Below are 27,098 nucleotides of genomic sequence, written 5' to 3'. Positions count from 1 at the left end.
ACTTCTGATGAAAGATCACTTGCTGAAAGGTTAACCCTCCACAAACACTACCAATATTTGGAGTATTTTCCAACTGCAATTCAGATTTCCAACATCCCCAGTATTTTGCCTTTGAAGATTTGATCTGTGAATTATCTATATAAGAAAAAAAAAGCAGGCTAATACTTTTAAGATTCTCTGAAACACATCTTGTGAACTTCAGAACTTTAGGAGTGGATGCATTAGACACTTCAGCACTTATGTAAGGGCAAACCTCTATCCTTCTATACTTGTCAATACAATGACGTTGAGACTTCTTATGCGGAGAACATATTTATTTAAAAAAACAATAAATATTACAACAGTGAGCAACTTTCTTTCTTAACCACTATGCTGCTATATTCACTTTAGATTTCTACACACTGCTGTGAAATATGAATCATCTTTAAATTTCATTCAACCAGTACTCCCTTGTAAGTAAGGGACTATGCTCGAATTCAAATTCTGTAGAGAATACCTAGTTTACTATCCATTCTCATAATCTGTACATTTACTAAAATACTGTACCATCAATTGGGTTTCTAGTAAATTAAAATATGTATATGAATTCACATAATTGTCTAGAGAGCTTAAGGTAAAAGAACCCTTAGGGGCAAATGGTCATAATATGATCGAAGTCACCCTGATGTTTGAGAAGGAGAAACTAAAGACAGATGCATCAGTATTACAGTGGAGTAAGGGAATTACAGAGGCATGAGAGAGGAAATGGCCAGAATTGATTGGAAAAGAACACTGGCAGAGATGATGGCAGAGCAGCAATGGCTGGAATTTCTGAAAGCAGTTTGGAAGGCACAGGATATATACATCCCAAAGAGGAAAAGTATTCTAAAGGAAATATGACACAACCATGGCTAACAAGAGAAGCCAAAGTCAAAATAAAAGCCAAAGAAAAGTCATACAATAGACCTTTCAGGGGTCATGAAATGTGTGAAGTTACCGTAACTAGAGAGAAGGTTCTTGGGAAACTGAAAGGTCTGAAGGTAGATAAGTCACCTGGATCAGATGGTGTACACCACAGAGTTCTGAAAGAGGTAGCTGAGGAAATCATGGAGGCAATAGTAATGATATTTCAAGAATCATTAGATTCTGGAATAGTTCCAGAAGACTTGCAAATGTGATTCCACTCTTCAAGAAGGCAGAAGAAAGGAAACTATAAGCCTGTTAGTCTGACCTCAGTGGTTGGGAGGATGTTGGAGTTATTAAGGATGAGGTCTCAGGGTACTTGGAGCCACATGATAAAATAGGCCATAGTCAGCGTGGTTTCCTCAAGTGAAAATCTTGCCTGACAAATCTGTTGGAATTCTTTGAAGAAGTACTAAGCAGGATAGACAAGGGAGAATCAATTGATGTTGTGTACTTTGATTTTCAGTTCTTTGACAAGGTGCCACACACGAGCCCATGGTATTACAGGAAAGATTCTAGCATGGATAAAGCAGTGGCTGATTGGCAGGAGGCAAAAAGTGGGAATGAAGGGAGCCTTTCCTGACTGGTTGCCAGTGACTAGTGGTGTTCAACAGGGGCCTTTACTGGAACCAATTCTTTTTACGTAATATGTCAATGACAGATGATGGAATTGATGGCTTTGTTGCAGGGTTTGCAGACAATATGAAGATGCGTGGAGGGGCAGGTAGTTCAGAATAAGTAGAGAGGATATAGAAGGATTTAGACAGATTAGGAGAATGGCCAAAGAAATGGCAGATGGAATAGAGTGCCGGGAAGAGTACGGTCATGCACTTTGGTAGAAGAGATGAAAGGGTTGACTATTTTCTATCTGGAGAGAAAATACAAAAAAACAGAGATACAGAGGGACTTGGGAGTCCTCGTGTAAGATTCCCTGAAGGTTAATTTGCAGGTTGAGTCTGTGGTGAGGAATGTAAATGCAATGTTAGCATTCATTTCAAGAGGACTAGAATATAAAGGCAAAGATGTAATTTTGAGGTTTTATAAAGCACTGGGGAGGCCTCACTTGGAGTATTGTGAGCAGGTTTGTGCCCCTTATCTTAGAAAGGAAGTGTTGAAACTGGAGAGGGTTCACAGGAGGATCACAACAATGATTCCAGGATTGAACGGCTTGTCACATGAAGAGCGTCTGATGGCTCTGAGCCTGTATTCACTAGAATTCAGAAGAATGAGGGGTGACCTCATCAAAACCTATCGAATGGTGAAAGGTCTTGATAGAGAGTGGATGTGGAGAGGATGTTTCTATGGTGGGAGAGTCTAAGACCAGAGGACACAGCCTCAGACTAGAGGGGTGTCATTTTAGAATGGAGTTAGCCAGAGGGTGGTGAATCTGTGGAATTCTTTGCTACAGGCAGCCGTGAAGGCCCAGTCTTCATGTATATTTTAGGCAGAGATTGATAGATTCTTGATTGGTCAGGGCATGAAGGGAAACAGGGAGAAGGCAGGAGATTGGGGCTGAGAGAAAAATTGGATCAGCCATGATAAAATGGTGGAGCAGACTCAATGGGCCAAATGGCCTAATTCTGCTTCTATACCTTATGGTCTTATGATCTTATAGTATAAGACACCAAAGGGGACCTCTTGACCTATTCAGACTTTGCAAGTTCCTATTAGAACAGTTTAATGAGTGCCAATCTCCTTCTGCTTTCTCTATAAAGAATAGATTTTCCTCCTCTCCCTGGCAGACCTTTTCCCTATAATTATAAATATTCACCTCATAGCTTTAAGTTGCCTAGTAGTGCCAGTAGTGCCCTTCAATTTATATTATCTAAACCAGTCATGATCTGTATATTATTGTCAATTCCTCTCTTACCCTTCTTTGATTCACAAGATAAACCATAGCTTCTCCAGGCTCATGTTGGAGCTGAAACCCCTCCAATTTTTCCAGACCTTTTCTACAATCTTCACATACTGCCAAAAGGTTTAATGCATATGTGCAATGCAATCCCTCTGTTCCAAATCTATTAGAACTTTGCTATTTGATCCACATTATCCTCTTAATCTACCTGTCAAGTTGTAAAACTTCTCATGTCTCTGTATTAAGTTTTATCTGCACTTGACTGCCCACGCTGCCAATCTACCTCTGTTTTCTTAGAATCTACTTTTATCCTTCTTGCTAAGTAATACATTTCTAAGCTTTGTCTCATCATTTTTTCCCTTGTACAGTCACCTTTAAGTCACTAATATATATCAAAAAAGCATGGTCCCACTGACCTCAGGGAACACTATTATTTACCATTCTTCATTCTGAAAACAATCACTTGCCACTCCACTTTTCTGCCTTTCAAGTTACTCCTGAACCATTAATTTCATTGGCCCCAGCCTCAATTTGTTAACCATCACATTTATCAAGTGCTTTTCGAAGACTCATCAGTCTTCTTGTAGTATTAGCCTCAATCATAACGGGTTGTGCAGCTGACATCAGGAACCCCTACCACCCAGGTCACACTATCCATCATCAGAGACCTCTACTACCCAGGACATGCTCTCTTTACACAGCTGCCATCAGGAAGGAAGTACGGGAAACTCAGGACTCACACCACCAGGTTCAGGGACAGTTATCACCTCTCAACCATTGAACAAAGGGGATAACTTCACTTAATTTCACTTGCCTCATCACTGAAATATCCCCACAACCAACAAACTCATTTTCAAGGACTCTTCATTGAATATTCTTGATAATTATTGAAGGAGAAGACATCCGGAGACCTCCAAAGCAATATGATACACTGAAAATTTTCTCACCAATGTGAGGTGAAAGTTGTCAGATTTAAATATTTGGTTCAGCAACTAGCTCACTTTTTTCCCAGAGGTCACAAACAGGTGGAAGTTATACTTTTGGGATAAAGAACCTGAAGCAGAATGAGATGAGTTACTGGTTCATTAAAGAACTTCCCCTTTCTTTATAATCTTGGTACCTTATGAGACAGATTTGCATGTGGACTGGTAGATTTGCATGCTTGGATGAACAAATTCGGTGTATGCTGCTGAGAATGCAAAACTTGACATTCAAGCCCAGATGAAATTGTCGTGCCAATGGACAGAGCCAAAAAGGATAAGAGAATGTCATCCTCCACAAGTAAAAGATGCAGTGCAGTCCACAATTGCTGTAGCAAAATTAAAGACCTCAGTGCTGGTTGCAGTACATATTGTCAAGACCAGCTAATTGTTAAAATGTCATTTGGCAGCATTCCCCCATGGACATCTCCGTGTGCTGGTAGACCATCAAGTTTCGGGCCGACCAAAGAGTGTCTTTGACTGAGTTGATGATCTGCCAGCAGCACCGGATGTTGGTCTCCCCGGGAACAGCCCGTAGATCAGAGAGTCCTCTGTTACGCAGCTGCTGGGGATGAACCTCGACACTGTCCCCTCCATCCTCCTCCACACCTTCTCCGCGAACCCACAGTGTGCAAAGAGGTGGGTCACCGACTCCACCTCACTGCAGTCCTCCCGTGGGCAGAGGGGTGTGGAGACGACGTTCCGGGTGTACAGGAGGGATCGGACTGGGAGGGCCCCTCTCACCGCCAGCCAGGCGAGGTCTTGGTGCCTGTTGGTGAGGTCTGGCGATGAGGCATTTTGCCACATGAACTGGACGGTCTGCTCAGGGAACCACCCCACTGTGTCCATCTCGTCCTTCTCCTGCAGTACCTGCAGGACCTTACGTGCTGACCACTGCCTGATGACCCTGTGGTCAAAGGCGTTGACCTGAAAGAACTTCTCTACACAGGACAGGTATGGCGGCAACGACCAGCTGACAGGGGTGTTGCGCGGGAAAGGGCCCAGACCCATCCTTCGTAGCCAGGGCGACAGGTAGAACCTGGGCACGTAGTGGTACTTGGTGCCCACGTACCTGGGATCCACACACAACCTGATGCAGCCACACACGAAGCGGGCCATCAGGGTGAGGGCGACATTGGGGACATTTTGCCCCCATTGTCCAGGGACTTGTGCATGGTGGTCTGTCTGACCCGCTCCATCTTGGATCCCCAGACGAATCTGAAGATGGCTCGGGTGATTTCCGAGCTGAAGGAGCAGGGGACTGGCCACACCTGCGCCAAGTACAGCAGCCCTGAGAGCACCTCACACCTGATGACCAGGTTCTTGCCCGCTATCGATAGGGAGCACCCTCCCCACAGTCCCAGTTTCTGTTTGACCTTGGCAGTCTGCTCCTGCCAGTTCTTGTTGCACGCCTCAGCCCCTCCGAACCAGATCCCCAGCATCTTCACGTGATCAGACCTGATGGTGAAGGGGACGCTGGATTGGTCAGGCCAGTTGCCGAAGAGCATGGCTTCGCTCTTCGTGCGGTTGACCCTGGCCCCCGACACCTGCTCGAACTGTTTGCAGATGCTGATCAGCCTGCGAACTGACCTCGGATCAGAGCAGAAGATGGCGACATCATCCATGTACAGGGAGGTTTTGACTTTGGTCCCTCCACTGCCTGGGAGCGTCACCCCTCTTATGCCCTCATCCCTCCTGATGGCTTCGGCAAAGGGTTCTATGCAGCACACAAACAAGACGGGGAGAGAGGGCAGCCCTGCCTGAATCCAGACCTGATGGGGAAGCTGTCTGTTTCCCATCCGTTGACCTGGACTGCGCTACAGATGTCCGTGTAGAGCAGTTTGATCCAATTCTGGATTCCCTTCCCAAATCCCATTTTGGAGAGTACATCCGCCATGTACGTGTGCGATACCAGGAGTACGTGCTGAGGGACGCACTCAAACTCGGTGCAGCCACCGCAAGGGCCCGGTGGGGAAGGACCACAGTCTAGGGTTCTTCTCCCGTGGGACTTGAGGGATGGGGGGTGGGGGTATACCCCCTGAATGTAAATATGAAAGAACAAAGTGCCATGTGGGTAGCAAAACATTAGAATTTTGAAAATGTAAAGACAGTAATGGTACAAACTGTAAAGAATTGAAAGTCTTTGACTGGTTATTGTATATAATTTTATTTTGGAATAAAGTATATTTTGTTTAATAAAAAAAATTGTTAAAATGTCATACATCATTATTCACATTCAGTTGCCAAAAGAAAGATTTAGATTTTGTTAGCCTGCACAACCAAACTTAAGAACGGCAACAAAACAAATCTCAGTGACAATTCTAAGTAACTACAGTATGAGGAATACTGAATATTCCTCCCTGGAGGAGGGTCTGAATATCAATGTTGCAAGCAGTAATTGTAGCAGATTTTAGAGAAAACTTGTTGACTGGCAACCAATGCAATGACATGCAAATTGATGCTGCCACAGGCTTTTTGGTAGTAAGTGAAAACACTTATTTTGACAGGTTCAGCCAGATACCAGAAAGCCCCAACAAAATGAAAAGCTGTTCTAGTGTGGTTTCACTCATAGATATCTGTACAAATGGGGTGTATGGTGCTGTGGAACAGACAGGTACAGCTAATGACAAGAATAGCAAATTGGGAAAATAGATCATCTTTAATGGGGAATGAATGGCTGGAACTGAAGCTAGAATGGAAAAATACTTGTAGCATTAAGCTTTAAAGTTGAAGCTTGATATATTTTTGAAAATATATTTTGATTATTCAAAGGCACAAGTGGATACAATGCACATATTTGCATAAGACTAGATACAAAACTGGTTTTCTGCATGTACAGACTAATCATATATAGGAGCCAAGTTGAGAATCGGAAAAAAAGATGTGCTTTTGAAAACTAATAGTGAATGGTTTACACCAATAGTGGCTATAATAATGTCATTTCTTTAATTTTAAAGAAATTAAAAAGGCACAACTATATCTGGTACACACTTTGTAAGATTAGCACCCAAAGTTAGCACAATTATAGGTCTCCACAAAATTGTACCTTTCCCATGCTTACAAATGACTGAACATTGATAAAGACTGTCAGCAGTACTTGATCATCAATGCGGGCAATGGGTTCCATTCCTGTGCAAGAGAAGCCTATAATTTTCATTACAATCATTACAAAACAGCATACAAATCTTTTCAGAAATTGAAAAAGGATGCACATGGTTGCAATCAAGAAACTCCAACAATTTTTCTTGGTAGATCTTTTTTTTCTGTTAACAGATCATAAGTCACTGTGAATGAGCTTAGATCCAGAACAGCATAACCTATTAAAGATGCAATGTTAGACAATGCTTCTAGTCTAACATGACTTTCAACCTATTACAGGAATTTCAGGCATTAGGGCATAACAGATGCCTTGCCGTAGCTACTGCAGGAGAACCAGCCGTCATCATCATCATCTTCATCATCATAAGTCACTCCTCAGGCAGGAGTTGATAAGCTTCATGATCTGCCTCTCAAAGTACTTAATCACAGTGGATGTAAGTGCTACTGGATGTTAGTCATTGGGGCAGGATACCATGTTCTTCATAGGCACCAGTATAACTGAAGGCTGCTTGAAGCAGGTGGATACATCAGACTGCCAAAGCAAGAGTTGAAGATCTCAGGGAACACTTCAGCTGGTTGATTAGCACAGACTTCAGTACTTGGCTAGGTACACTGTCTGGATCACAAGTTTTTGTGGGTTTACTCTCCTGAAGGATGCTCTCACATTGGCTTCAGAGACTGGAATCACAGGGTTGTTGGGGTCTGTGAGAGTTTGTGGACATGCCTACGTGTTCTGTCAATCTGAGCTTAAAAGATATTGAGCTCATCTGGGAGAGAAACCTCGTTATCGTTTATGTTGCTTGCTTTTGCTTTGTAGGAGCTGATGGCATTCAACCCCTGCTACAGCTGTTGATTCAAGTTTGTTCTGAAATTGCCACTTTGTATGTGAAGTGGCTTTCTGGAGGCCATACCTGCACTTCTTGGACGTTCCTGGGTCACCATTGCTGAACACCGGTAACCAAGCCCTCAGCAGATTGCGGGTCTCTTGCTTTGTCCAGGGTGTCTGATTGGGGAAGGCTCAGAGTGATTTTGTGGGGATACGCTCATCCACGGCTGTCTTTATAAAGTCATGACAAACCAGGCATGTTCGTTCAGGTCCTCAGATGAGTGCTTGAACATGGTCCGGTCCAACTTCAGGGTGCTGTACCTGCATCCTGAGCGTCAAGTTCATCAAGAGCCCTTCAGCAGATTGTAAAATCTCTTGTTCGCTTAGATGGCTCAAAAGTATGTTTCTTGAAGGGAAATCACAAGCTGTAGATTGCAGTGATATTCGTTCAGAAGATGTGGATCTAGAAGTTTTGTGAGCTGACCACGAAACCTCCTGTGCCTAATAAAGTGGCCACTGAATGTATGTTTATGTTTCCTGCTGCTGTAGACCGTCCACTTCAAGGTTTAGTGTGTTGTGCATTCAGAGATGCTCCTCTGCGCACCACTGTCATAACACATGGTGATTTGTGTTGTGTCTGTGCACAACTACATATCAATTAAATAAAAGCATGCACGTGGGAGATGGTTTTAACTGGTGTATTCACATTGCAGTGTGGGTGAGAGAGAATAATGCTCATTTGTAGACAACCGATCAATAGATAATGCTAAGGGGGGAGGTGTCATTGCTCTTAAAGAAATAGATCCATACATTACACTTCCTCCCAATTTAGATTAATGCAACATAAACTGTAAATGTACAGAACATTCAATTTCCCTTTAATAACCTACATTCCAAGTAAACATTCTTTCACAATAACGGTCCATAACTAACTTCAGTTCTAAAGATTCAGTCTTTTGGGTGGCGCTCTGTTTCTTTCAGGATAGCACCTCTGGACCTGTGGAGTGGCATCAGGTTTGGCAGGGGTGTCTTATCTAAAACAGCATTCTCGGTTTCCAGTGTCACATTGCTGTCAGTGGCATCATCACTGAGAGATAAATCTGGTGACTGTAATGTGTCCATCTTGTTAGATGCAGTCGATTCAGGTGCGTCCTTTAGCTGAGCATTTGGTATCTGATCCACATGACGTCTTCATTCTGATCTCCACTGTGTACATCAGCGGTCCAGTTCTTGTAGCTATCCTACAAGATGTTTACTGCCTTCTTGGTAATTACATGCTAGGACTTCCTGTTCAACCTCGAAGCTCCTTGCTACTTCCCTAAGGAGGTCTGGTTTCAGGAGGACTATGAGAGATCTCAGATTCCTGTTCATGAACAGCATTGCATCCCTCCCCCTCCTGTCTTCTCCTATCATTTCGGATCTCCCCCTCCCCCTCCCACTTTCAAATCTCTTACTATCTCTTCTTTCAATTAGTCCTGACAAAGGGTCTCGGCCCGAAACATCGACTGCACTTCTTCCTATAGATGCTGCCTGGCCTGCTGCGTTCCACCAGCATTTTGTGTGTGTTGCCTGAATTTCCAGCATCAGCAGATTTTCTGGTGATTGTAGGTGTTTGATTTGTTGTCACATGAACAGAGTCCTGATACACAAAAAGGAAGTTGTTCACCTTGTGCTGTAGAGAAATGCCCTCCTTGTCCATTGCTTTAATGGACTTCTTGATAGTTTGGATAAACCTTCAGTCTAACCCATTCATTGCTGGATGGTGAGGAGCTGACTTGAAATGTCTGATGCCATTTTTCTTCATGAGCAGTCAGAACTCTTCTGACGTGTATTGATGTCCATTGTCACTCACAATTTGTTGTGGTAAGCCATTTCTGGCAAAGATAGTCCTCAGAGCGGAGACAGTCCTTGCTGAGGCGGTTGACCTCATTGGTATGACCTCCGGCCACTTCGAAAGAGCATCCACAGCAATCAGAAACATGGAGTCCATGAATGGTCCAGCAAAGTCAATATGTTCTCTTCGCCAAGGTGAAGACAGCCACTTCCACGGGTGTAACAGTGCCTTTGAGGATGCATTTTGAACTGTTTGGTGTCTCAAACATCTTTTGGCCAAGTTTTCGACCTGTTTATCTATTACCTTTTCAAACACCTTCTGATTAACATTAAGTAGCTGTGACAGCCTCTACTTAGTGCTATCATTTGGGCTGCCTGTTGATGCCACACTGAGAGCTCTGATTGAGTGCTAGTCTAGTTGGAGTTTTCTCAACCATTCACATCCGAAAGGGGCTGGTCCTCCACTTCTCATTACATAAAGCTCTATCTGCTGTGTTTGGTCTCCATACATCACATTTTTCTTCACTTTGTCTTTCAGAGACACTTTTTTGCCTGTGTAGGTTTCTAGCATCACTCAGGTCTTCTCTAATGGTATCTTAGAAAGCAATTTGTTGTAGTCAGCCTCTGGAATTATGGACAAAGCTGACACTGTATCCAGCTCCAATTTTGGTTTTACACTGCACACATCTATTGTGATCCAGATCGTGGCCTACTTCAGTTATACTATGCAGTTCTAGGCATGACGTTTCACCTTTGCCAGACCCTATGTTATCTGATTCTGTTTTACATTTGGTAGCTTCATGCATTTGCTTAGTTTTGAGTTTGAGACTTTTCACTTGGTCGTGCTTTTTGTCTGGCTTATACACTCTCTCTACGTGACCTTGTCTGTGACACTTTCTGGAGATTTTTTCTTTGAACCAACAGTCAATTGCATCATAGGAGGATATGCCACGTTGATAACATTGTTGGCTTTTTGCACTATTCATGGACATTTTGTGCATTTCACATTCTAACCTCCTTGTCTGTAGTACTGTGGCATCATTTGCCACAGCCTCTAATGATATTGCAATGGTCAGTGCCCGCTCAAAGGCTGGGCCTCTTTTAGACAGTGGCCTCTTTTGAGTGCTTTGATGGTGCATGCCACATACAAGCCTATCCCTTAATGATCAGAAAGTCCACCTCCAAAGTCACAGTACTGGGGAAGTTTGCGCAGTTCTGCAACGCTTTCATCTTTTGATTGGTTCCTTTTGTAAAATCTATATCGCTCAGCTATTACCAGCAATTTAGGGCTCAAGTGGTTTTGTAAAATCGTAACAATTTTGTCGAACATCTTGTTTGCTGGCTTTGTGGGGGTTACTAAGTTGCGTAAGAGACTCTATGTTTTTGAACCCATTAAGCTACGAAGCGTGGGGGCCTTCTTTTGCTCCTCCATGTTGTTTGCATTACAATACAGTTCAACCCCCCCCCCCCGATATACAACTCCCAGCCTTCACTAGCACCATCAAATTCATCAGCTTTCCCAACTGAAGCCATCGCCATGTTATTTTCACTTTAAATTCAGCACATCTTTCACTGTTACTCACGGATCCTTTAGTTTTCTCGTGCTGTTTAACTCTACTGTTTCGTCCCGTAACTGTCGGTGCAGTTCATGGTATTTTCTGACATTCAGGTTCGTACTCATTGCCAATTTGTTGTGTCTGTGTACAACTGCATATCCATTAAATAAAAGCATGCACGTGGGAGACGGTTTCAGCTGGTGTAGTCACATTGCAGCGAGAGAGAGAGAGAGAGACAATGCACATGTGTAGACAACAGTGTATGCGCAGACAGCAGATCAATATGTAGTACTGGGGTGGAGGGGATCATTGCTCTAAAAGAAATACATCCATACATTACAATTTGAGTTACTTCACCTTTCTGTCAAGCTTGAAACAGTCTGGCCACTCTCACTAATAAGGTGTTTTTGTACTGCCACTCACCAAATGTTTTTTGTTTCTCACATGATCCTCTATGAACTCTGGGCTGCAGTTGTGTGTGAAAATCTGAGGATATCAGCAGTTTCTGAGAAACTCAAACCACCCCATCTGGCACCAACAATCATTCCACAGTCAAAGTCACTTAGATCACATTTCTTCCCCATTCTGATGTTTGATCTGAACAACAACTTTTGACCATGTCTACATGCTTTTATGCATTGAGTTGCTGCTAAATGATTAGATATTTGCATTAGTGAGCTGGTGTACAGGCATACCTAATAAAGTGGCCACTGACTGTATATCACCAGCACCATCTTACTACTGAACACTAAACTCTGTAAAACAATCAGGAAGACTCTAAAAACCATCATTACCTCAGCAATTTTGCTCATTGTTTGCTGTGTGAATGAACAAACGATCTGTATTTCACTTTTGCTTTAAAAATGGAAGCAGAGTGCAATTTTTATATAATGAACAAATTGCTTTCACTGTGTCTGTACCAGTTATTATATTACAATTATTTTGGACAGTAAAATTGTCTGCTGTACCTGCTTCTCAAACAATGCTGCAATTACAGTACATGGACATTCAGTTTGGACCAAAGCCTTAATGCTCAACTTGTAATAAACTTTCAAATAAACCTTTAACCTCTTTGGATTAAGTTTGCTATGTCTCAATGTACCTTGAAGACATTAGATTGCTCCCCTTTTTAGTTTGTCTTGCAGCATGTTATGTCGGGAGGCAATACACTATGTAAGACTAATAATGATAATTACAGAGACAGGTGCCTATCTCCCTGACTATGAAGTCAGCTCTGACAATCTGTAAACTGGGAACAGTTTTAATCCTTATTGTTAATTATATATTTTTTTAACTGAGGGACATGACATCTCTGCTGCTTTCTTTATTGCTGGGCTTCTCAGAGCCATACTCAGAGTTGTTCAAGAGGAAATATAAAATATAACACAGTAAGTTAACAGTACCACAGTAACCACTTTCACCATCCTCCCCACCCCCACCATTCTATTAAACTTACTTTTCTTTTCTTTTGGATCTTCTTGTTTCTCTTTCTGTATTTAGCTAACTTGAAAATTGTGCGATTGTTCCTTCAAAGTAGAGAAAATAAGGTCAAAGTTCAAAGTGCATTCATTATCAAAGTATGTATACTATATACAACCTTAAGATCTATCTCCTTACAGGCAGCCATAAAACAAAGAAAACCAATCGAACCCCTTAAAAAAAACAGACCGTCGGGCACCCAATGTGCAGGGAAAAGAACAAATTGCCCGAACAATAGAAGTAAGCAAATAACATTTAGAACTGAAGTTCATGAAAGTGAGGCTACGTCCACACTAGACCGGATAAATCCGTAACTGAAGCTTTTTCTCTTCATTTTGATCCTCCGTCCACACTAAAATGGCGTTTTCATCCCACTAAGACAGGGCTTTTCTAAAACGCTCTCCAGTGTGTGTAAATTTGAAAACGCTGAGACGGCAGCGCGCCATTTCATTGTTTTCTTGAACGCAACCTAACAATTTCAGAACAGACGGCAATGAGACAGAATCCAGAAGAGTTAGAAATATACTCACCAAATACTTTGACCCATAACTTAATGAATAAATAAGTATACTGTACTCACTTTGGCCTGTTTTCTGTCCTTGCTTGTATGAAGGTGGTTTACCTATTTATGTAAGTACTTCTTTTTTAGTTTTAAGTCCTCCTGTGCAAGAGCCAACAGCTGTCCGTCATTTAAGTTTTTCTAGTCTGTAGCTGAACAAATGCGCACCAAGTCTTTAACGGCGAGATTTGACACCAAACGCGTCACTTGTTTTTGGTAGATGTGTCCTGTGCATGCGCAGTAGGAGAAGATTCGCCGAAATATCCATTTTAATGTGGACAGAAGTATTTTCAGAAATGATTGGTGTGGACACGCGAAACTGGTGTTTTCAAAATTCTGTCCTGATGAAGGGTCTCGGCCCGAAATGTTGACAGCACTTCTCCCTATAGATGCTGCCTAGCCTGCTGTGTTCCACCAGCATTTTGTGTGTGTTGTTGTTTTCAAAATTATCCGGTCTAGTGTGGATGTAGCCTGAGTCCACAGCCATGAATCCAGTCACCATTGCAGCTGATCCAAGAGCTCGTTAGTTGCACCCACAGCCTCAGTTCGGCACAGAGTCGAGGAAAATTGCGGAGCAACGAGCTGAACGCTGACATGTCCATATGAGTCATATGTCATTACGCTTGCAAGCATTTTGGTTTCTTGTTGGTGCCACCCTAATGCTCCTGCTTTCTTGTTTCTCCATAGTTCTGCAGATTTTCCTTTTCAAGCATTTATCCAATTCTGATTTGAAAAATACTATAGGATCTGTTTTTAGGCAGACCATTTCAAATATTTCTAATTCCCTTACTTTCTACTATTTCCCTCAATTACTTTAAGTATATCTTGCAGTTACAAACCCTCCTTACTATTTTCTCCTTACCTACATGATCAATTTTTGGGACCAGCAATACTTCACCATTGATATAAAATCTAACATTTGAACTCAATATCTCCAACCCTTTGAATCATCTGTACTTACATATCTGCTGTTGTCTCTTTCTCTGTATCTTTAGCCTCACTGAACTGCAATTGTGAAGAATTCATTTCTGCCTCTGAACCCTACAAGTAGAAAAGAATTATTTTAAACACTCTTTTCTTAGCTTTTCTCTTCTTTGAGTAAAATGATTTGCAATGGGACAAGCTCAGATTACACATTGACTGAGGGAGTGAGCATTTGTGACAACCTAGCAGTAAGGTTTCTCAGCCCTCTGTTCTGACTTACTTACATTTAAACCATGGCAATAGCTTTCAACTTTATTATAGCTGTTCTGCCTCACTTTCTGTGACCCTCAATGAGAGTGGATAACTCTACAGGCTGAGCAGAAAATGTGGAAGGAGAGACAGAGATGACGTATGAAAGGTAAGTCAGTAAATTACTTTATTATTACTATATGTACCAAGATATAATGAAAAGCTTGACTTGCAAACTGTTCATGCACATCAATTCATTACACAGTGCATTGAGGTAGTACAAGAGCAGAATGCAAAATAAAGTGTTTCAGTTATGTAGGAAGTGAAGTGCAGGTAAACAATAATGTGAAGGTCATAATGAGGTAGTTTGTGATGTCAAGTGTCCGTTTGATCATGCCTATTTACTTATTTATTGAGATCCAGCGTGGAATGGACCCTTCTGGCCCTTTGAGCCGCACCGCCCAGCGATCCCCTGCTTTAACCCTAGCCTAATGACGGTACAATTTATAGTGACAATGAACCTACCAAACAGTACATCTTTACTCTCTGGGAGGAAACCAGGGCACTACGAGGAAGCCCACATGGTCACAAGGAGAACATGCAGACTTCTTACAGACAGTGACAGTGGTCCATACTAAGGTACCATTCAAAAGAATTATGACAACAGGATAGAAGCTGTCCTTAAACCAAGCGGTATGTAACTTCAGGTGTAGTTGCCACACCAAGTGGCAGTGCATCCAGGTGGGGTGCTTTCTATGGCGCATTGTTCAAAGTTGGTGACAGTCAAAGGGGACGTGTCAAATTTATTTAGCCTCCTGAGGAAGTAGAAGGACTGGTCCACCTTCCTGGCCGTGACATCTATATGGTTAGACCAGGACAGGAAAGTGGTGATGTACACTCCTCAAAACATAAAACCCTCAACACTCTCAAACTCAGCACCATTATTGTAAACAGGGGCATATGTACTGCCCCCTTCCTGAAGTCAGTGACCATCTCTTTAGTTTTGTTGGTATTGGGGCAAAGGTTGTTGTCATGGCACCATGTCACTAGCTTCTTTACCTCCTTCCGTCTCATCGGTATCAGCTACAAACTTGTAGATAGAGTTACAGCAGGATCTGGCCACCCAGTCATGAGTGTACAGGGTATTGAACAGGGGACTAAGGACTTTACTTTGTGTGGCAAAAGTGTCACGAATTATTGTGGTGGAGGTTCTGCTGCCTAACCTTACTGATTGTGGTTTGTTGGTCTGGAAGTCAAGGATCCAGTTGCAAGAGGAGGTGTTGAGTCCCATGTCTAGGAGTCAGGAAGATGAGTTTGACTGGAATTACGCTACCAATGTGCCAGCCGGTGGTGTACTGGCATCAGCACCGGGCCTCAAGGCAAATGGTCCCGAGTTCAAATCTAGCCGGCTGCTTGCACACTTTCCATCTGTGCTGTGCTGAGCATCAAGCTGGCAACTCGGCCTCGCAAGATAACAGTCAAATGCTGCAGGAACGGTAAAAATGCTGCCTGATGCACCACAAGGTGTGAAATGGAACAACAAAGGCAAGCGGCATTCAATAAACATCTAGGAGGGGCAGAGGTACGACAGCACATAGCAGTGACTCCTTCAAGCTCATCTGTGGAAACAGCTTAATTTCTACCTTTGATCTCCCTCTTTTACCTTTTCGGGGTTCTGACCTGGAGTTACACTGAGATTTTTGTTCCTTGCGGTGGTGGGACCCACTTCTGGGGGCTCACGACCAATCGCTTTCCGAAATCCCAAGGACATGGCCCAGAAGACAAGGTGCCCTCGGAGTTCCAAGGCTTCGTGACCCAGTGGACGTGCTGATTCTATGCCGGTGCTACCAACTGAAGCGTCATGGGAGAAAACTGAACACCAGGATCAGCAGATCGGCTGTCTGAGTCTCTGTGCTCGATGGATTGTGCTCTCTCTCTCTCTCGTCAGTGGAGGAGAGTTTGTTGCCAACTCTCGAGTCAGAGAACTCAGAAAACAGCAACACGACAGACTTTATCATTGCCAATCAACGAGTTGTTCTGTCACCTCTCCCTTCTCACCGCAAAAGGGGGACACCTCTCTTTCCCTTCATTAGGGAGAGAGAAAGAGAGCATGTGGTATGTTGAATTGTTGAGTGAACAGTTAGTTTTTGTTGTACTGCAGATCATGATCTTTCTAGAGGGCTTTGCTATTGCTTACTTGGTGGGTGGAGGGTGCTGATGCTCTCTGGTTGGGGTGGGGGAAGGTCGTACCCTTGCTGCTGCTTGTGCGTGGAAAGGGGGAGTGGGGGTGGGTCTTTGGGGTTCTGATGTTTTCACTGCCATTCATTCTTTGGGGCACTTTTTGTGAATGTTGACAAAGAACAAGAATCTCAAGATGTATATTGCATACATTTCCCTGATATTAAATGGAACTATTGAACTATTGAATAAACATAGGTGCCTTTACTGTCCAGATTCTCCAGAGATGAGTGTAGGGGCAGGAGGATAATATCCATTATAGACCTGTTTAAGCTTTAGGGAGGGTACCACATTAGTGTAGTGGTTAGAGTGACACTATTATGACTCGGAGTTCAATTCCGGTGCAATCTGTAAGGAGTTTGTACTTTTGCCTCGTAACCACACGGGTTTCCTCCAGGTGCTCTGGTTTAATTTTTAATTAATTTATAATTGAGCTATAGCATGGAATAGGCCCTTCTGGCCCTTTGAGCCGCACTGCCCAGTAATCCCCTGATTTAATCTTAGCCTGATCACTGGACAGTTTACCAATTAACCTATCAACCGGTACTTCTTTGGACTGTGGGAAAAAGTGGAGCACTCAGGGGAAACCCATGTGGTCATGGAGAGACTCCATACAGGAGGTAGTGGGAATTGAACCTGGGTTGCTGGTACTGTAAAGCGTTGTGCCAACCATTACTCTTCCATGCTGTTATTTGCAATGGTGACCGTGGGTTCAGGTGCATTAGAGGCTATCAGGATGAATGGTATCATTCTAAACCCCTTCTGTTCAAAATATACATAAAATGTGTTAAACTCATTGGAAAGGGATGGGCTGCAGTTGGCATTACTGCCCAACTTTGGTTTGTAGCCCATTATAGCATGTGAGGCCTGTCACAATTGATGGCTTGTTTGACACTCAATTTTGGACTGGTATTATCACTTGGTGTTCTTAATAGCATTATGAAGGATGTATCTCAATTTCTTGTAAAGGTCAGGGTCACTTGATTTGAACAAGACCTCAGTAGGGAGTGGATCTCTCTGTTCATCCATGGTTTCCAGTTTGGTACACCCAGATTGTGTTCTTTGGTACACAGTCCTCATTGGATTTGCTGATAAAGTCTGTAATGGTAGTGACATACTCATTTAGGCTGTGAATTGAGTTTTTGAACAGTTTCAGATGACCTTTCATCAGAACTATGTTTCTCCATCATTTTCCATAGGGATGTGATACCAAAGCAAATTGCTTGCCCTGTGTATTATTAAGCATCAAACATATGGTGCCTATAAAAAGTATTCAGCCCCCTTGGAAGTTTTCATGTTTTATTGTTTTGCAACATTGAATCACAGTGGAATTAATTTGGCTTTTTTTGATGCTGATCAACAGAAAGAGACTCTTTCATGTCAAAGTGAAAACAGATCTCTACAAAGTGATCTAAATTAATTACAAATATAAAACATGAAATAACTGATTGTGTAAGTGTTCACCCCCTTTAATACGACACACCAAATCATCACTGGTGCAGCCAGCTGGTTTAGAAGTCACAAAATTAGTTAAATGGAGATCACCTGTGTGCAGTCAAGGTGATTCAATTGATTGTAGTAAAAATACACCTGAGGCTGGGAGGTCCAACTGCAAACAATTCACCTGTGGTATAGACCTTCCAATTAGCAAATCAGAAGCTAAAGTGTTGGTGTTGCTAAGAGTTAGGGGATTATGGCAAGACTTATGAGATAATGGGCATAAGGGGAGACAGCTTTACAGAATACATAAAACTGTTGGATTGATGGGAGAAGGGGGGTAAAACAAAAAGGGAACGGATTATATTGAATTGACTAAGAATTGAACAAACTATGCTTAATTATTCCTTATATCTTGTTGGAAAAGATCACTCTGGGTATGTAGGTTTTGTCATTACGGAACAGTTGAACACATTCTTTTACAATTTGAAGATATAAGGTGCAAGAAAATCAAATGCAGGCTTCACTACAATCTTTGGTCGTTGATAGCTTTCATTAAAACTTCACTAAGTTGTGGAAGTGACTTTAATTCACAATATAGTCTTTCATTATTTACAATCTATAGGGTTTTTGGGGGTAATTCAGTACAAGTAATTTAGTATAAAAACAAGTCAGGGTTTTATTTCCCAGTTCCCTACACTATAGTCCAGTTGGTGGCAGTAATGCACCTTTAAGTTAGACTGCCAAATGCCATTAAAAGTCAAAAGAAGAAAGTGGTCCAGCTGCTGGTGAGTCCGTATCCCGGCAAAAACTACACCATGGAGACTAAAGAATGCTCTAAGCAATTCCACAAAAGGTTTATTGAGAAGCACAGGTCAGGAGATGGATACAAGAAAATTTCCAAGTCACTCAATATCCCAAGTCAATCATCAAGAAATGGAAAGAATATGGCACATCTATAAATCTGCTTAGAGCAGGGCATCCTCAAAAACTGAGTGACAATGCAAGAAGGGGATTAGTGAGGGAGGTCACCAACAGACCAATGGCAACTCTGGAGAAGTTACACGCTTCAGTGGCTGAGATGAGAGAGACTACACATACAACAACTGCTGCCCAGGTGCTTCACCATTTACAGCTTTATGGGAGAGTGGCAAAGAGAAAACCACTGTTGAAAAAGATTCTCATGAAATCTCGGCTAAAGTTAACCAGAAGGCATATGTGAGACTCTGAAGTCAGCTGGAAGAAGGTTCTATGGTCTGGTGAAACCAAAATTGAGCTTTAAGGCCATCAGACTAAACACTATGTTTTGCATAAGCCAAACACTGCACAATGTCAGAAACACAGCATCCCTACTGTGAAGCATAGCGGTGACTGAATTGTGCTGTGGGGATGCTTCACTGCAGCAGGCCCTGGAAGGCCTGTGAAGTTTGACAGCAAAATACAGGGAAGTCCTGGAGGAAAACCTGATGCAGTCTGCAAGAGAACTGAGACTTGGCAGACATATGTTTTCCAGCAAGACACAAAGAACTGGAGTATCAAGCCAAAGCCACACAGGAATGGCTTAAAACAACAAAGTTAATGTCCTGGAGTGACCAAGTCAGAGCCCAGACCTCAATCCAATTGAGAATTTGTGGCTGGACTTGAAAAGGGCTGTTTTCTCATGATCTCCATGCAATCGGAAAGAGCTCGAGCAGTTTTGTAAAGGATAATAAGGACAGATTTAGTGTCCAAATGTGCAAAGGTGATAGAGACCTATCCATAGGCTCAAGGCTGTAATTGCTGCCAAAGATGCATCTACTCAATACTGACTGGAAGTGGGTGAGTAATTATGCTATCACTTATTTTGTGTCTAATAATTGTAATAAATTTAGACAAATTTTTAGACATCTCTTTTCTCTTTGACACAATAGAGTATCTTCTGTTGATCTGTGTCAAAAAAAGCCAAATTAAATCCATTGTGATTTAATGTTGTAAAACAATAAATCATGAAAACTTCCAATGGGGATGAATACTTTTTATAAGCACTGTAAGTGTGACCCTGATTTCACTTTGCACCTACAGGCAAACTTCCTAACACAAATCTATTTGTAGGTAATCTTTTGGTATTTTTCCAAAAGAGCTCCTGTGTTGAAATGGAAAGTTAGAGGCCAAGGAAATGTAAGATTGGAAGACTTAAGATTAGAATAAAAGGTAATTAAAAATAGAATAAAATTATAACTTAAAGAAATATTCAGATGAAAGGCAATCATGGGCCATGCTCTGAGGTGTTTTATTTCTCTAAATAAGGTGACTTTTTAAATGTTTAATATGATTATTTTCTCAGACATGAGTAGCTTTATTTATAGTAAATTTGATTTATAATCTAAATTACATTGCATAAATTGAAAACAAAAACTATGCAGCCAGGTGGGCAGGAATATTTTAGGTTATATTTTTAACATTGACCTAACTCCAGTTGCCATTTTATAGATGAGGATTACAAAATTCTTCCACTCTTCACTTTCCTATTTCATCACTGTAAATTCGAGCTCAAATGTTTAGGCTGTATTCACTTATTTGAAGCAAACATTTGTCTTGGGCAGTGCTACATACAACATGTGTTAAATTTCTAATATCTGTAATATTCTACCCTGACTACTTTGTGCCACAATCTGTAACATATTTTGACATCCTTGATTTGCTAATCACCAGAAATTCTTTATCTCCACTTATTATTACCCCTTAATAACATCAGTCAAATCAGCACTTAACCTTCTAAAAATAGCATACAGCATTAATTTGTCTAATTTAATCCTTGGTAAATCCAGGTATTAATCTCATCAAGTTTTACTAATCAATCTATGTGAACATAATATCTTCTCAAACACAGATTAGATGTGGTCTGACTATGGAACTGCATAGATGTGGGTTAAATCTTACCAGACTGTGCCTTTTGACAAATAAATTCTGATGAATGTTTTGCAAGTCTACTTCTTCATGTTCCTGGTCTCTATGACCCCTTGGACCCAATTGATTACTGAGAAAAAAAAAGGAGTGTAAATTATTTGATTCTTAAGCATCCTGTTGACAGTACTCTTCCACTCATCTACAGATCTTGATATAGAGTACATGTCTGTAAAAGTCATATGTCACTGAATACTAGAAATACCTCAGCAAAGAAGGAAACTATTCTTCCCAAAAAAAATTTTAAAAACCTGTAGGCACTGAAAACCTTGGAATGGAAAATACAGGAAACACTTAGAAGGTCAGGCAGCATCTGTGGAAAGAGAAACAGAGTTAGTGTTTCAGAGTGAAGATGTTTCACTTCCACAGATACTGCTGAGTGTTCCACACATTTTCTGTTGTTAATTTATTCCCCAAGCCTGTGCCAACTCTTGGAAAGAACTATCCAATAGCACCTCCTTCAATGGCAATGGTTCCTTTATATGTAAGTATTTAATTTCCTGTCACCAGTAACATTTAATTATTTATTGAGATTCAGCATGGAATAAGCCCTTCTGACCCTTGGAGCTAAGCCGCTGAGGAACCCACGACTCAGTCCTAGCCTAATCATGGGAAGGTTCACAATGACCAATTAACCTAGCAACCGGTACCACTTTGGACTGTGGGAGGAAACTGGAGCACCAGGGGAAGCCGCGCAGTCATGGAAAGAATGCGTTACAGCAGGGGTTCCCAACCTAGTGACCACAGACTCCTTGATTAAAGATAGGGGTCCATGGCATAAAAAAGGTTGGGAACTCCTTCCTTACAGGCAGCAGTGGGAACTGAACCTGGTACACTTGTACTGTAAAGCATTGTGCTAACCACTACACTACTATGCCACCCACTTAGACAGTACAGTTAAGATCACAAAAGCTCATTACACAAGGACGTTCTCATTTCAGATTTCTGTTTTGTCAATTATCTTAACTCTCTGTCCTTTAGATGCTGACCCATTCATCACAGAAACTGTTTCTTTTTACTTTATCAAAAACCTCTATATTTGAATATTTCTCTTAGAATAATTCCAACATCAGTTTTCTTAAAAATATCTCTGTATTACCAATCCAGTAAGTCTCTTCTGCACTTACAATTTCTTTCCCAATCCATGATGCCCTCAATGGACACTACTTGAACTGGGCCCAAGCATAAATTTGTAAAGATTTAGCATAATATCTTTGTTTTCTTTGTACTCCAGTGTCTCTGTTTATAACGTCAAAGAAAATGAATGAGCAAACTTATTAAATTGTCCCATCATTTTCAATGATCTCTATATTTAATGAAAATTTGGTGAAAATTTAATGAAAATTTTGTCTTTTCCAACAGTTTCTTAGAGATAAAGTTTACCAGTGTAGTTCTGCAAATGACACACAATGTTTAAAATGTATACCTTAAGTAAATGGGATGCATCCCACTGCCTGCAATGATACTATGTGAAATGAGTTAAAGTTAGCAAAAATGGTTAAAGGCATGTTCTTTAATGAAGCCAATTAGCTTTAGGTTTTTTTTTAAGTATTTGTTGAGAATTTGTAACGCCATTACTAAGAAAATACTTTTCATTTTCTTCATTAATGTAAACAAACAGATCAAATATTACATCTTTATTCGGAGGCAATCTACTGGTTGTATTTGGATTAGAATTGCAGTGAACCATACATCCACCCTCAAGCCATAAAATTTCTATCATCGCATGTCCATTTATACTAATTTGTGTGATAAAGTGAAAGCAAAATTTAACAATGATTCAATAGCACGTCCATCAACTTATCAGAAGAGATTGCTTCACTGCTCAGGATCTATAACCTAATTGCCTCTCAGGACAGGAGTACAACAATACTGCACTCTGTGGTTTACCGTAGATTCCGGACTACAGAGCGCACCTGATTAAAAGCCGCTGGCTCTAATTTTAGAAATAAAATCAATTTTTTAATTGTAAAGGCCGCACCGGATTTTAGGCCGCACCGGATTTTCGGCCGCAGGTGTCCCACGTTGTAATATGAGATATTTACACAGAAAGATATTACACGTGAGGATTTTTTTAACTTTTAATTAAATCCATATGGTAACAAAAACAAATACATATTGCAAATGCTTTTTTTCGAACCGGGCCCGTAACGCGGCTACTTTTAAATATACGTTGCGTATACTTCTTTACTGAACAACATTCCAATATCTCCTAACGACTGGTAAAAAATATATATACTGCAGCCTACCAGGAAAAGTTATTGATCACCTTTAACTTAAAAGCAGCGTTCGCTCAGATCCAAAGCCGCTCGCGTAATGCGCTCCCTCCCTCCGTCCCGTTTCATCGCAAACCAGCATTTTCCCACAAGACACCGCGAAACCGGGTGTGACGTCATAGCATCCCGCGATGTAGTACAGAAAACAAATATAGTTAAAACTCTTCTAACTTTAACTAGAAAATGAATTACTAAGCGAAAATATTATAAACTAAGTAACTGCCATAAGGCAGCACAATGCTTCGAGTGTTTTCCATGTTGATGAGGGTGAGTACAAATGACTGATTTACAATAATTTAATTGTGAAAGTGCGCTTGATTTATCGTACAATTTCATTGGACCTCTGTGAACTACTCATCAATTTTATTGGTCTACTGTTATGAGGCAAAATGTTTACGAGGCGGCATGAAAAAAAACCATGTATTAGCCGCTCTGGATTATAGGCCGCAAAGTTTAAAGCTGTTCAAAATGTGGGAAAAAAGTAGCGGCTTAAAATCCGACATCTACGGTAATTGAAAATTACTTTCTTTCAAGTTATATTCTGTGCTTATTTTGTAAGTACCATGGATCAATTTTTTCCCAGCCCCTTGTGCATGCCTAATTTGCACAGCTCACCAGAGCCTCGCCTCACCTCACCTTCAAAAATACGTTCTGGAATGTTCCTAAACTTTACACCTGGCAGGCATGAATTTCTGAAGTCTGGAACTATACTTCCAGCTGCTGCTCACAAACAGCATTCAGAGAGATTAGGTCAACAAGATTGTTCCAGTGCAGAGAAGGTTAGTAAATCCACCATAATCCTCATTTACAACAGTACCACCACAGAAGATCTCTTGCTGCTGGCTTTAATATTTGGTTGAGCTAACAGAGGAAAATGAATCTGTGTGTGTGTGTGTGTGTGTGTGTGTGTGTGTGTGTGTGTGTGTGTGTGTGTGTGTGTGTGTGTGTGTGTGTGTGTGTGTGTGTGTGTGTGTGTGTGTGTGTGTGTGTGTGTGTGTGTGTGTGTGGAATTCTGGGGCAATATTCTAAGCTGAATACACAGCTGCTCTTTTTCGAATTCCACTTTCTTCTGCTGAATACATCTACATTCCCAAATGTACCAGAGTGGTGATCTCCTTTTACAGTATATCTATAGGCCTTCAATGGAAAAAATAATTCAGTTTTTAAAGGCATATAGATTTTTGTTTTACTACTCACAGGATAATTCCACTCCTTTCGTCGTGTCCCACTCTAGGGCAGATCCTTCCATTTCCTAGTGGATAACCATGGGAGAATTAAGACATAAGTAATAGTTTTACCTTTATCACCTCTATAATGCCTACTACTTAAGTTCAACTAAGACAACTGCGCTGATCTGAAGAGCACTATATGAGGTCATGCTTACCCTCGGCCATTAGGCACTATAATGAGTCAACCTATAGCTGGGGGAGTGATGATGTCTTCCTGTTAGACTGGTTGAGATAACTTGCTTTTTATACTTCCTTGCTTCTCTTCTAATATTTGTATATCTGTGCACTTATAATGCCACTGGGGCACTAATTTCCTTTGGGATCAATAAGGTATCTATCACTCTATCTTGTATGATTCACTGTTTTGGCAAATTAATGGAGAACAATGGTCTCTCTGTATAAAGTAAACTTAATAGGCTATTTAGAATTTCATGTCTCTGTCAAATCACTAAATAATAAGAGACTTGACTTGCCAAGAAATTTGAGCAAAAATATGAGGTTTGAGAGTGTCATGGATTCTAGAGTGGATCAAGTTTCAAAACACTGCTTTGAATGAAATGACCCAAAGAAAGCTTACGTGGAGCAATAATTAGAGAAATGAACTAGGGGTAAGGGTATCCTGCCACACCAGAATGGAATAAAGGTTCAAGGAACTTATGAATTTATATGGATAAATATTCAAGGAAAAATATTTATGAACGGTACAGAATGAAGTTCTGAGGGTAGCAGACTGAAGTAAGGGAATTTTGAATGTCTAAGTGAAATAAATAAGGCTTTATAAATGGCAAAATTATATGTAAAAACAAGCAAACTTTTCTAAATTTTTGTAAATGATTGGTTAACCTCAGACAGAGAATTGCATCTAATTCTGAGCACTGTGCTTCTCGAAGGATATCACAAACCTGGAGAGATGCAGAGAAGGTTATCAGGATTTATGAGGTAAGTCTAGTCAGGTCAGACTGGTATTTTGGTATTTGGTTATGGTTGTTCAAAGCCTTGAGGGGTTTTGGGGGGGGGGAATAAAGGCTGCTAATAAGCAGGAAAATAACCTAGACATATGGTAGACTATTTTGAACATGTTGAAACACTCCAATCTGGAATCCACTGCTGAATAGGAAGAATACATGTAAAAATATGCTTCAGACTTGTAAAAGATGAACAAGATGCAGAATCAATGCCGTTTTCTCAAAAGCCAACACAGGTTCAATTGACCCAATTGGCCATTTCTTGTGCTATATGATTCCTGAATATTTTAATAAAGGAATCAAGGTGGAATAATGAGAGAACATTAGAAATACAAGTTACAGTGTCTTTAAACCAACAAGAAATATAGGCCTTGGGATGTTGGTACAGAAATGATGGAACCAAGGAATGATAAAATTCAGGTTGACTCCATGTTAATTTTTCAACTTTACACTGCTAATCAGGAGGAACATTGCTGAATGCACAGTACTGTAGTAATTTTATGTATTGCACTACTGCTGCTGGGGGAAAAAAACAAATTTTTTGACATATGTAAGTGATGATAAACCTGATTCTGATTTGGCTATCTATTGTGGACCAGAGTAGATGGGTGCGGGGAGAGGAGAATCATAGTTGCGAGAAAGGAGGGAGTGGGAAGCACCAGAGAGACATTCCATAATGATCAATAAACCAATAGTTTAGAATCAAATGACCTTGCCTGGTGTCTCTGGGCAGGGTGTGTCTGCACCTGTGCCAACTCCTGCCCCTGGAACTCCTTGTCTGCTACCTATCTCACAACCTCCCAAGGCATTCTACCCTCATCATTCCCAGCACCCTTTGCTCCTGCTAAATTTCAAAACTCACTCTCTGCTCTATGTTCACAAATACAGTGATATGACTTTGTGATATGGTGCAACTCAAACTACCTGCGTCTCAATATCACCAAGACCAAGGAGATGGTGGTGGACTTTAGGAGATCTAGGCCTCATATGGAGCCAGTGATCATTAATGGAGAATGTGTGGAGCAGGTTAAGACCTACAAGTATCTGGGAGTACAGTTAGACGAGAAGCTAGACTGGACTGCCAACACAGATGCCTTGTGCAGGAAGGCACAGAGTCGACTGTACTTCCTTAGAAGGTTGGCGTCATTCAATGTCTGTAGTGAGATGCTGAGGATGTTCTATAGGTCAGTTGTGGAGAGCGCCCTCTTCTTTGTGGTGGCGTGTTGGGGAGGAAGCATTAAGAAGAGGGACGCCTCACGTCTTAATAAGCTGGTAAGGAAGGCGGGCTCTGTCGTGGGCAAAGTACTGGAGAGTTTAACATCGGTAGCTGAGCGAAGGGCGCTGAGTAGGCTACGGTCAATTATGGAAAACTCTGAACATCCTCTACATAGCACCATCCAGAGACAGAGAAGCAGTTTCAGCGACAGGTTACTATCGATGCAATGCTCCTCAGACAGTATGAAGAGGTCAATACTCCCCAATGCCATTAGGCTTTACAATTCAACCGCCAGGACTTAAGAACTTTTTAAAAGCTATTATTAATGCTTTTTGAGATAGTGATCTAGATGCATATCATATTTTTTACTGAGTTAAGTATTGTATGTAATTAGTTTTGCTACAACAAGTGTATGGGACATTGGAAAAAAGTTGAATTTCCCCATGGGGATGAATAAAGTATCTATCTATCTATCTATCTATCAGTACTGTG

The 27,098-nt window shown here is 41.3% G+C and overlaps 2 protein-coding genes across 2 annotated transcripts in view; one reads left to right on the top strand and one right to left on the bottom strand.

Moving 5' to 3' along the window:
* Window positions 1–27,098, bottom strand: part of LOC140724556 (homeodomain-interacting protein kinase 4-like) — a 52,145-nt gene that overhangs the window by 17,561 nt on the left and 7,486 nt on the right. The window contains exon 3 of the mRNA XM_073038989.1: window positions 15,966–16,153. Coding sequence (XP_072895090.1) covers window positions 15,966–16,153 — 188 coding nt within the window. The remainder of the gene's footprint in view (window positions 1–15,965; window positions 16,154–27,098) is intronic.
* exd2 (exonuclease 3'-5' domain containing 2) overlaps window positions 26,701–27,098 on the top strand; it is a 423,296-nt gene continuing 422,898 nt past the window's right edge. Inside the window, exon 1 of the mRNA XM_073040297.1 lies at window positions 26,701–26,856. The gene's annotated coding sequence lies outside the window, so the exon portion shown is untranslated. The remainder of the gene's footprint in view (window positions 26,857–27,098) is intronic.

This window comes from Hemitrygon akajei, chromosome 3 (assembly GCF_048418815.1).
Source record: "Hemitrygon akajei chromosome 3, sHemAka1.3, whole genome shotgun sequence".
NCBI classification, from domain to species: Eukaryota; Metazoa; Chordata; class Chondrichthyes; order Myliobatiformes; family Dasyatidae; genus Hemitrygon; species Hemitrygon akajei.
This window is presented reverse-complemented; position numbering and strand designations above follow the sequence as displayed.